Below are 12,258 nucleotides of genomic sequence, written 5' to 3' on the forward strand. Positions count from 1 at the left end.
AGACTGTTGTAAAGAGAAAAGGGGATGTCTCACAGTGGTAAACATGGCCTTGTCCCAACTTTTTTGAGATGTGTTGTTGTCATGAAATTTAAAATCACCTAATTTTTCTCTTTAAATGATACATTTTCTCAGTTTAAACATTTGATATGTCATCTATGTTCTATTCTGAATAAAATATGGAATTTTGAAACTTCCACATCATTGCATTCCGTTTTTATTTACAATTTGTACTTTGTCCCAACTTTTTTGGAATCGGGGTTGTATAACAAAACAAAAGCTGTGCATTAGATTGTACATCTGAAGTGCAGGGCTTTTCTCATTCTGCTGTTAACTGGGTGTGCACAAGATGTGTCCACACACACAACTAAATATAAGCTTCCTAATCGCAGTAGTGACAGCAGTGCTTTAATCAATGACGCTCAGTGATGAAAGGCTGCCTGGATGCAGCAGAGAGTTTGCTATAGAGTTTTAAAATCTTTCAATCACAGTCCACATGATGATTTAATTTAGAACACATTTAAAATTAATTTGGTGGACTAGATTAAGACCTTCATCAGACCCATCCCAGTCCACAGGCAGCCTTTCTGGCAAGCGAAGTTTCAAGGTTTATTACACCTCATGTAATATGAGTAGTATATAATGAAGAACAACCTACTTCATTACACAACCTGTTAAATTTACTGTTCAATACACAAGCGCTTTGTATCAGACAACACTCTGTGCTTTACTGTTACACTCTTAGTAACTTATTATTAAAGGAAATGAATCATAAAATATGAATTTACTTGTAATTAAGCATTTTGACATGTAATTCAAAGTCGCACTAAGTTGAGGTAGTAATTCTGAAAAGGATATTGATTATTTTCACATTTCAAAGTGGCTAAGTTAGGGCATCGGTCAAAATACGTGTACGCCGCCATATTCATCTGTACCGCTATAAGGATACCGTGAAAAGTCAAAATGAGGCTGCGGGACCGATGACGTAGAAATTGCTGAAGCCGGATCGAGGTGAGACCCCACCATTTGCTTACCGCATGGTTTACTGTGCAGGGCTGTGAAATGGAAAAAGTAAAATCCGAGGACAACTTACACTATATATAATCATGCTAAGGCTATCATGCTAAATGCATTTACACCAACGATCAGTGTGGCAAATTAAAAGCAAGATATAAATACCTGGTAATCTGTAATTGGACAGCTTTAATTTCACCAGTTCTGCATGTTTCTTTAACTGCACATGATCGACCAAGCGTGTTCTTCCTCCCAATCCGTATTTTACATCCTGATGGCATAACACGCAGTACGCCTTGCCTGGTTCCTTGATCTTTCGGATGTGTTCATAAAGATATTTGTTTCCGACTTTAAATTCCAGCCACCGCCAATTCCACGGATTCTTGATACCGTTTTCCTTGTCTACTTTTTTCACATTATCATAATCGCCATCCTCCCTCTGTACAATGTCTCTCCGTGACACAGACATACCGAAAAAAATCTTTTATTATCACTTAATCGCAAGCTATATTGTCAACACGCGTTTGAAAAGAGTAACCCGAAAATGGTAAGAAAGAAATGGCGCCATGTCGTAAAATGGTCTACGATGTATATATAACTTGTACGATGTCGTAAAATACAGACACCTGGCGTTAGATTTCCCCCCCATCCAGTAAACAATGTACACTATATTGCCAAAAGTATTTGCTCACCCATCCAAATTATCGGAATCAGGTGTTCCAATCACTTCCATGGCCACAGGTGTATAAAATCAAGCACCTAGGCATGCAGACTGTTTTTACAGTTTGGAGCTGGCCCCTTCCTCTTCCAACATGACTGTGCACCAGTGCACAAAGCAAGGTCCAGAAAGACATGGATGACAGAGTCTGGTGTGGATGAACTTGACTGGCCTGCACAGAGTCCTGACCTCAACCCGATAGAACACCTTTGGGATGAATTAGAGCGGAGACTGAGAGCCAGGCCTTCTCGTCCAACATCAGTGTGTGACCTCACAAATGCGCTTCTGGAAGAATGGTCAAAAATTCCCATAAACACACTCCTAAACCTTGTGGACAGCCTTCTCAGAAGAGTTGAAGCTGTTCTAGCTGCAAAGGGTGGACCGACGTCATATTGAACCCTATGGATTAGGAATGGGATGTCACTTAAGCTCATATGTGAGTCAAGGCAGGTGAAGAAATACTTTTGGCAATATATGCCGCTTTTCCACTACCAACGCGGCTGAGTTGGGCTGAGCCGTGCCGTGCTGAGTTGGGCTGAGTCGAGCTGAGTGGGGCTGTTGGAGTTGCATTTCGACTACAACCGCGCTGGACCATGCAGGCTGGAAGTGGGTGGACACATTGGGTGGAGTTAGCGAAAGTGGGTGGACGTCACGTGATGTTGTTAGGCGGCGCAAACAGTGACATCAGTGACCTTTTAAGTGGTAGTCTCAGGACCCGGATAGTAAACAATAAACATGGAGGACATGGAGTCGTTAGTGTTGCTGGTCTTGGTGCTGTGGCTTGTTGTCACCGACAACGCCAACAGATACTGGCAAGAGCGTACAGATGAGGCGAGGCGCATAAGGCTTCAGAAATTCTCGTAATTCGTAATTCTTCTTCTTCCGGGTTTACGGTGTTTACAGATCCCAGCGTGCTCGCGGGGCGTGTGTGGGCATGTGAGGACACTCCTCCTCACCAATCAGTGCACAGGGGAGTGTCTCCTCACACCCCTAGCCCCACTCGGCTTGGTTTGGCTCGCTTCAGCCCTACTCCAAAACCGTGCGAGTTTTGGGTGCTGAGTAGGGCTGAAGCGAGCTGAGTTGTGCTGCTCTGAGGCAGTCGAAACGCGAGCCGTGTCGGGCTGAAGTGAGCTGAAAAAGGGTAGTGGAAAAGGGCCCATAGTGTACTTGTCAGCGATTACGGTTCCCAACCATTAGCAGAGTACCCCCACCCCCTACATTTTTTTTTTTTTTTGCAAAAATACACAATTTACAAAAGTTTTATTTTTGCAATCAAATCTGCGGAATTCTGCAAATTTTTCACAGCCCTGACTATGGTGATTTTGCTCGTGCTTTTTCTCATATTTAGTGCAGTTATTTTCATTGCAAACTCTTTTTTTTTTTTTTAGTACAATATTGTTGTATTATCTCTGTGAACTGTGTTCTGGGAAGATAATGCCGTATTGCATAGCATATGGTTGTAAAAACGGTACTAGTCGGTCAACTTGTCTACCAGGATTTTCATGGCTCTCCACTAGCTCACGGGAAGCAACTCTGACGTCATGATGGCTGCGCCGGTTGAACAAAAGAGTTCCTTATAAATGACGCATTATCTCTATGTTTATTCCAGTTTAGACACATAAAAACATTACAGAAACACTGTCCTAGAATTGATATGGTGACTAAAATTTGGTTAGTTTTCAGTGATCATTTCCTTTAACCTGACCAGATGTTAGCTGTTAAGTATACATTAACACAAGGACTAATTGTCTCTCTACTTGGTGTGTCACTACAGTGACGTGGCCGCTCTGACTTCCATCAGAGTTTCTCGGGAAGAATTCGAGTAGCGATTTCCCGTTACCTTCGACTGGATTATTATAGACATTTTCTCCTCTCAACCATTCACACTCACATTCACACCTACGGTCTATTTAGAGCCACCAGTTAGCCAATAGGTGCAAATAGGTCTTGCTTTATAAACGGAGGCACTATAATGCTGAAACAGGAAACATCCTTTCCTAAATTGTTGCAATAAAGTCAGAAACACATGATTCCTTAAGACTGTATGGAACTGTATTTTAAATTAAAAGGAATGTCCACATGTTGCCTGTGTAGTATAGCTCCATTTACAGTGGTGCTTGAAAGTTTGTGAACCCTTTAGAATTTTCTATATTTCTGCATAAATATGACCTAAAACAACATCAGATTTTCACACAAGTCCTAAAAGTAGATCAAGAGAACCCAGTTAAACAAATGAGACAAAAATATTATACTTGGTCATTTATTTATTGAGGAAAATGATCCAATATTACATATCTGTGAGTGGCAAAAGTATGTGAACCTCTAGGATTAGCAGTTAATTTGAAGGTGAAATTAGAGTCAGGTGTTTTCAATCAATGGGATGACAATCAGGTGTGAGTGGGCACCCTGCTTTATTTAAAGAACAGGGATCTATCAAAGTCTGATCTTCACAACCCGTTTGTGGAAGTGTATCATGGCACGAACAAAGGAGATTTCTGAGGACCTCAGAAAAAGTGTTGTTGATGCTCATCAGGCTGGAAAAGGTTACAAAACCATCTCTAAAGAGTTTGGACTCCACCAATCCACAATCAGACAGATTGTGTACAAATAGAGGAAATTCAAGACCATTATTAACCTCCCAGGAGTGGTCGACCAACAAAGATCACTCCAAGAGCAAGGCGTGTAATAGTCGGCGAGTTCACAAAGGACCCCAGGGTAACTTCTAAGCAACTGAAGGCCTCTCTCACACTGGCTAATGTTAATGTTCATGAGTCCACCATCAGGAGAACACTGAACAACAATGGTGTGCATGGCAGGGTTGCAAGGAGGAAGCCACTGCTCTTCAAAAAGAACATTGCTGCTTGTCTGCAGGTTGCTAAAGATCATGTGGACAAGCCAAAAGGCTATTGGAAAAATATTTTGTGGACGGATGAGACCAGAATAGAAAATTTTTATTTAAATGAGAAGAGTTATGTTTGGAGAAAAGAAAGAACCTTATCCCATCTGTGAAACATGGTGATGGTAGTATCATGGTTTGGGCCTGTTTTGCTGCATCTGGGCCAGGACGGCTTGCCATCATTGATGGAACAAGGAATTCTGAATTATACCAGCGAATTCTAAAGGAAAATGTCAGGACATCTGTCCATGAACTGAATCTCAAGAGAAGGTGGGTCATGCAGCAAGACAATGACCCTAAGCACACAAGTCGTTCTACCAAAGAATGGTTAAAGAAGAGTAAAGTTAATGTTTTGGAATGGCCAAGTCAAAGTCCTGACCTTAATCCAAACAAAATGTTGTGGAAGGACCTGAAGCGAGCAGTTCTTGTGAGGAAACCCACCAACATCCCAGAGTTGAAGCTGTTCTGTACGGAGGAACGGGCTAAAATTCCTCCAAGCCGGTGTGCAGGACTGATCAACAGTTACCGGAAACGTTTAGTTACAGTTATTGCTGCACAAGGGGGTCACACCAGATACTGAAAGCAAAGGTTCACATACTTTTGCCACTCACAGATATGTAATATTGGATTATTTTCCTCAATAAATAAATGACCAAGTATAATATTTTTGTCTCATTTGTTTAACTGTGTTCTCTTTATCTACTTTTAGGACTCGTGTGAAAATCTGATGATGTTTTAGTTTATATTTATGCAGAAATATAGAAAATTCTCAAGGGTTCACAAACTTTCAAGCACCACTGTATATGATTTGTAAATACATTCAGGTCAGTAAACAGGAAGTTGATGTGCGACAGACCTGAAAATGGTATACACGGCATAGAACCCCAAGCAGAAGTTTGGTACCAAGTGGCTATGATTTGTGGTTGCTGAGAAAAAGGGTGTTTCAGACGGACGTAAATACGGAGATACGGATGGATGGATGGATGGATGGATGGATGGATGGATGGATGGATGGACAGAGGTAAACCAGTATACCCCCTCTCCGAAAGATATATAATAATTACAATATAAAAATATTCTGATACACAAAAGACAGAGAGATAGATGTTAAATTGAGACAAATCCTGGAAAGCCACAATCCATGTTTTCATACTTTACACCAGGCACACTGATCAGTACTGAGTCACTGAATCATTTTAGTTCTTTGAGTGTATTTTGGATCTTTACGCTTGACCAGAACCAGCCACTGTTATTGTACACGCATGAACAGGTTCCAACAACAACTGTTTCGGAAATCCCCAAAACAGAACAGAAAGGGATTTTACACACTTTCACACAGGAGCCCATAAAGAAAAACATCCAACATAGGGGAGAAAAAAACAACAACAATACAATACAATTTGTGCACGAATGCACAGTGCTGTCACAAAGCATCAAGATCATAGGCTCATCTTAAAAATAAAGACCTTTGTATATTGTTCTTGGATTATTCTGTGTCATGGGCTGTAAACAAGCTACAGTGGTGCTTGAAAGTTTGTGAACCCTTTAGAATTTTCTATATTTCTGCATAAATATGACCTAAAACATCATCAGATTTTCACACAAGTCCGAAAAGTAAATAAAGAGAACTCAGTTAAACAAATGAGACAAAAATATTATACTTGGTCATTTATTTATTGAGGAAAATGATCCAATATTACATATCTGTGAGTGGCAAAAGTATGTGAACCTTTGCTTTCAGTATCTGGTGTGACCCCCTTGTGCAGCAATAACTGCAACTAAATGTTTCCGGTAACTGTTGATCAGTCCTGCACACGAGGCTTGGAGGAATTTTAGCCCATTCCTCCGTACAGAACAGCTTCAACTCTGGGATGTTGGTGGGTTTCCTCACATGAACTGCTCGCTTCAGGTCCTTCCACAACATTTTCATTGGATTAAGGTCAGGACTTCGACTTGGCCATTCCAAAACATTAACTTTATTCTTCTTTAACCATTCTTTGGCAGAACGACTTGTGTGCTTAGGGTTGTTGTCTTGCTGCATGACCCACCTTCTCTTGAGATTCAGTTCATGGACAGATGTCCTGACATTTTCCTTTAGAATTCACTGGTATAATTCAGAATTCCTTGTTCCATCAATGATGGCAAGCCATCCTGGTCCAGATGCAGCAAAACAGGCCCAAACCATGATACTACCACCACCATGTTTCACAGATGGGATAAGGTTCTTATGCTGGAATGCAGTGGTTTCCTTTCTCCAAACATAACGTTTCTCATTTCAACCAGAAAGTTCTATTTTGGTCTCATCCATCCACAAAACATTTTTCCAGTAGCCTTCTGGCTTGTCCACGTGATCTTTAGCAAACCGCAGACGAGCAGCAATGTTCTTTTTGGAGAGCAGTGGCTTTCTCCTTGCAACCCTGCCATGCACACCATTGTTGTTCAGTGTTCTCCTAATGGTGGACTCATGAACATTAGCCAATGTGAGAGAGGCCTTCAGTTACTTAGGCTACGTTTACATTAGACCGTATCTGTCTCGTTTTCTTCGCGGATGCACTGTCCGTTTACATTAAACCGCCTGGAAACGCCGGGAAACGGGAATCCGCCAGCGTCCACGTATTCAATCCAGATCGTGTCAGCTCCGGTGCTGTGTAAACATTCAGAATACGCGGATACGCTGTGCTGAGCTCTAGCTGGTGTCTCATTGGACAACGTCACTGTGACATCCACCTTCCTGATTCGCTGGCGTTGGTCATGTGACGCGACTGCTGAAAAACGGCACGGACTTCCGCCTTGTATCACCTTTCATTAAAGAGTATAAAAGTATGAAAATACTGCAAATACTGATGCAAATACTGCCCATTGTGTAGTTATGATTGTCTTTAGGCTTGCCATCCTTCCACTTGCAAGTGGTAAGTGATTTGCGCTGGGATCACACACACAGCGGCTCAGTCCCGAATCACTGGTTGTTCACTTCACTCGCGCGCTCTGTGAGCTGCGCAAGGCCGGAGTGCGCACCCTCCAGAGGGCACTCGCTGTTCAGGGCGGAGTGATTTGGAGCGCAGGATGCCTGCGGAGCCGAGCGTATCCGTGTATTGGTATTTGCTGTGTGCACGCAAATCGTGTATTGGCGTTGCTGTGTGCACACTAATCGTTTTAAAAAACGTTAATCTGATGATCCGCTGATACGGTCTAATGTAAACATGGGCTTAGACGTTATCCTGGGGTCCTTTGTGACCTCGCTGACTATTACACGCCTTGCTCTTGGAGTGATCTTTGTTGGTCGACCACTCCTGGGGAGGGTAACGATGGTCTTGAATTTCCTCCATTTGTACACAGTCCATCTGACTGTGGATTAGTGGAGTCCAAACTCTTTAGAGATGGTTTTGTAACCTTTTCCAGCCTGATGAGCATCAACAACGCTTTTTCTGAGGTCCTCAGAAATCTCTTTTGTTTGTGTCATTACACACTTCCACAAACATGTGTTGTGAAGATCAGACTTTGATAGATCCCTGTTCTTTAAATAAAACAGGGTGCCCACTCACACCTGATTGTCATCCCATTGATTGAAAACACCTGACTCTAATTTCACCTTCAAATTAACTGCTAATCCTAGAGGTTCACATACTTTTGCCACTCACAGATATGTAATATTGGATCATTTTCCTCAACAAATAAATGACCAAGTATAATATTTTTTGTCTCATTTGTTTAACTGGGTTCTCTTTATCTACTTTTCGGACTTGTGTGAAAATCTGATGATGTTTTAGGTCGTATTTATGCAGAAATATAGAAAATTCTAAAGGGTTCACAAACTTTCAAGCACCACTGTACCTTCATTAAACCCTTTGTACAGGGAGAATAATAACGTAATAATAAAAATGCTCCTCTGAGCAATTAAACTGAACATTACTGCTTGTGACCTGCAGTGTGTTTTTGGACTTAGTGAATTGTAATTTATGTCAAATATAAATCTCTAATAGTCTGCAACTTATGTTTCGCTTTGCAGGTTTGTGACTCACCTGAAAAAGTGGTCCGATATCCACATCAAAGCCCAGGTCAGCGAATCCCGTAGCGATGACCTTTGCCCCTCTGTCATGTCCGTCTTGTCCCATTTTGGCGACCAGCAGACGAGGATTTCTGCCTTCATGCTTTTTAAACTGCACGACCCTGAGCAATAAACCACAGGAGTGCTCAACCTGAGTGCTCAAGCATGGCTTTTATAGCCAAAGTTCAAAAAACATTCAAACCCATGAAAGCAGAGATTAAGAACACTTTAAAGCTGCCTTTAAACAATCCATGCAGAACGACCTGTGAAAGCGAAGTTCTCAGGGGATTGAAACATTTCAGAGTGGGGCACATGGATAAAAAAGAAAATCTTCACCGTCTTACCGACTGTGTGCGAACGTGATCTCCTCGTGCTCACCAAACTCGCTGCGGTATGCTCCGCTCACCATGCGTGTGCTGGCCTTGTGTTCCCCGAAAACAGCTTTCATTGCATCTGTGATCTCACCTACGGAACACCTAAACGGCCGAAAAAAAGCACTTAATCTGTGTGTAATCGCATTAATTCAGAAAAGTACGACAATTTAGTAAATTGTCGTATGCTACTACGTAAAGCACAGTAGTACGTGTCTTAAAGGAACAAATCAAACAACATATTCTAAACCAGGAAAAGTAGGATCTTGGAAACCTCTAGAAGAACCTCTTGGAAACTTTCTTCCAGTTAAAAAAAGCTCAACTTAAATAAATGTGCGCGAAAATGTACCCAGGACTTTTAATTCCAAAAAGCCAGCTGGCTAATTAACCGCTCGCAAACTAATTCACAGGTAAATACAAGTAAGTCTTTTGTATAAGTTATTACACAGTTTTGTACACAGTTATTTCTGTAGGAGACCATTCCTGTGGACCACATCATTAGCAGAAACAAAATCATTTTTAAAAGCTAGACGGCCTTTCGATTTCGTAAAATCGGTGAAATTTAGTTCCCTCTGAAATTTGGTAACTGTGATATATGTATTTCTGTAATATCTAAGGAAAAAAAAAAACAGGCCATTCTGTGGCTGGGAAGTTATTTAATTTGAGGGGATTCCCTCGCAAATAATATGCATGAAATCGCTCGCTTCGTGCAGTCAAGCAGACGGAGGAAGTCCGTGTGCGCATGCGCAGGTTTACCGCCTTCTTCTTCTTTTGGGTTTTATGGCAGCCGGCATCCACAGTGTTGCATTACTGCCATCTACAGGTTTACCTTGACCGTGCACTGACAGTTCCATCATTCTGTCGCCAAACGAACAGCTGATCATACCGAGGTGCTCGCTGACCGCCTGATATTTATTAGTTTGGTTCTGCGTTTCCTTTCCTTCGCAACATAACGTCTTTTCTTCTCGCTTTCCGTTACTGTAGTCGGTCTTTCCCATTTTATTCGTGCACTCACGTCCTCCATTTTTCTCTCCTGTTTCAAATTTGTATCCCATAATGCCTTGTGTGAACTGGGGAAACCCACCACGTGATGCATGACGTCGTGTCTTGAATTGGGTCATGGTGAAGCAGGAAAAAATAGTGAAGAATTTCAGGCCACATGGCCCTAAATTCATTAATTGTTCTATTCTTTTTAAACTAATAAAATTGGAAGTCTGTAATTCGAATTCAGTAGCTTTCAGTCCACTAAACAAAAATAATTGGGTGTCGGGGGAAATTCTTTTCATGACCTAAACTTGAAAAATCTGAAAGGCAGTCAAGCTTTAAATGAATATTTTGTGTCAAATTCTTGATGTCTTTAGGCCATTATTAAAAAATGTTCTGTTTCCGGTCCACCGGCCGGGTGAGTGCCGTTTGTGCGGGTGAAAATTTTTTTTTAATGCCGGTTTTTCGACATTTTTTTTCGGGTTCGTAAATCTAAAATTGAACTTGACATTTACGCATTCCCAGGGCTTTCCACTAAGGCTCATACTAGCCAGCCATGACAAATAAGTAGCCAGCCGGGGGGGAGTAAACACAAAACTAGAGCCGACAATCCTGTGTGAAATGGTGAGAGTGCTGCAGGGCGCGTATCGCAGGCTATGAGGCTCCGATGCTCTGAGCCTGTGTGTGTGTGTGAGAGAGACAGCAGCCCCTCCCCTCTCTGCTCCCTGAGTGGAGCTCGTCGCCTTGGTAACGGTGCTCGGTGCAGGGAAGAGACACAATATGACTAGTCTGGCTAACGCGACTTCAAAGCTCTGCGAGCATTTGGTCTGGCAAAGATATTAAGCCCAACCGTTTCCCAAAGTGCGTGGTTGACCCGCCTCCCTGAAATGCCTCAGTTTGCTACTGGTCGAAGCCAGAAAAGGCTGTGACGAAGCTTAAACCAATCACATCACTCTTTCCTCTGACGTATGTGACGCGACGGGGCTAACTGGTAGATTAAACTCTTACCGAAGCCGGTCGGGAGCAAGGCGAAAACGTCCTTCCTTTCAATATATACCTCCAGGGCTGCTCTTTGCTCCGTTTTCAATGAGAACTTGCTCCATGTTCGTAATGTTTCTAGTGAATGAAGCGCTTCCGGCATAGATTCTGTAAACAATCTATGGCTTCCGGTCGCAGTTCTACTACGTCAGTGCCTTGAACACGCCTCTACCCAGGGCTGTTGGAGATGCTCAAAGTTGATTGGCTCCCGATTTTTTGGGAGCTTGGAAGAGCTGTAGATAGCTTGCCTGGCCAGACTAAGCTCGCAACAGGCCCTCGTGTTGTGTCACACTTAGGATGGGCAGGCCCAGGCTACAATATGACAAGCAAAGAACGCTTTTTCTCAGAGTTCCCTCTCCTCGAACAACGGGGATTTACACGGAAACGAAAGGAGCTATTCACAAAATTCTTGCACATTGAGCGTTACAAGGCTCCCATAAACACATTGATGTAATTTTTTTTGTCCCTAGTGTAAAAAATGTGGACAATAGAGTGAGTTAAAAACAAGTGACATTTCTGATTTTGCAGTCAGAGCGCAGCCAGGTTTATAATGGGAGTCTATGGGGCAGCGCGCCTGTCCTCTCCTTACTTTCAAGCTTCTCATTCAAAAACTGTAAGTCCTATCGCTCAGGTAGACACATTGTGTGAATCAAGACAAGTGTGACTACTACTTTTGAGAAAATTGTCTGTAGAGTGAAATTTGTGGCTGAAAACACAGTTTAAATGAGAAAGTTTGAGCTACTTTTTCAAGCTCTCTACACTCTAACTTAACAAGCTCCACTGAAGTGTAACGCCATAGACACCCATTATAAAGTCTGAATTTCTCCAGAATTGATCATGGTGATTGATCTGTGTCTGATCAAAAAGTATAGAACCTAGCAAAAAAGTTGAATGCCAGATCCACACAGGAGAAGTTTGTCTACGTTTTAAAGTTTGAATCATGTCTCTAGGTGAAAGCATGCCAGAGCAGCGGATGTTTGAAAAACATTGAAAATGTGCGATTTTTTTCAATTAATTCCATAGAAAATGAATGGGAAATTGTGTGATTTTTGTCGCGACTATGTCGCGAAAAAAATCGGAGAATGCCGAACAAAGTAATAGCATAGCGAGTCTGATCGAGCCGCACGTTTTGATGTATTGTTTGTCTGTGTGCAATGTACGGTTATTGGGTTATTCGAAATTTGTACAGAAGATG

The 12,258-nt window shown here is 42.1% G+C and overlaps 1 protein-coding gene across 2 annotated transcripts in view; it reads right to left on the reverse strand.

Annotated features, from left to right (window-relative positions):
- mmut (methylmalonyl CoA mutase) overlaps positions 1-12,258 on the reverse strand; it is a 94,931-nt gene that overhangs the window by 13,274 nt on the left and 69,399 nt on the right. For both annotated transcript variants that reach the window (XM_060917742.1, XM_060917741.1), the window contains exons 10-11: positions 9,015-9,146; positions 8,645-8,792 (exon numbers count right to left, since the gene is read on the reverse strand). In XM_060917742.1, the coding sequence (XP_060773725.1) occupies positions 8,645-8,792; positions 9,015-9,146 (280 nt within the window). The remainder of the gene's footprint in view (positions 1-8,644; positions 8,793-9,014; positions 9,147-12,258) is intronic.

This window comes from Neoarius graeffei, chromosome 3 (genome assembly GCF_027579695.1).
Source record: "Neoarius graeffei isolate fNeoGra1 chromosome 3, fNeoGra1.pri, whole genome shotgun sequence".
In the NCBI taxonomy this organism is placed as follows: domain Eukaryota; kingdom Metazoa; phylum Chordata; class Actinopteri; order Siluriformes; family Ariidae; genus Neoarius; species Neoarius graeffei.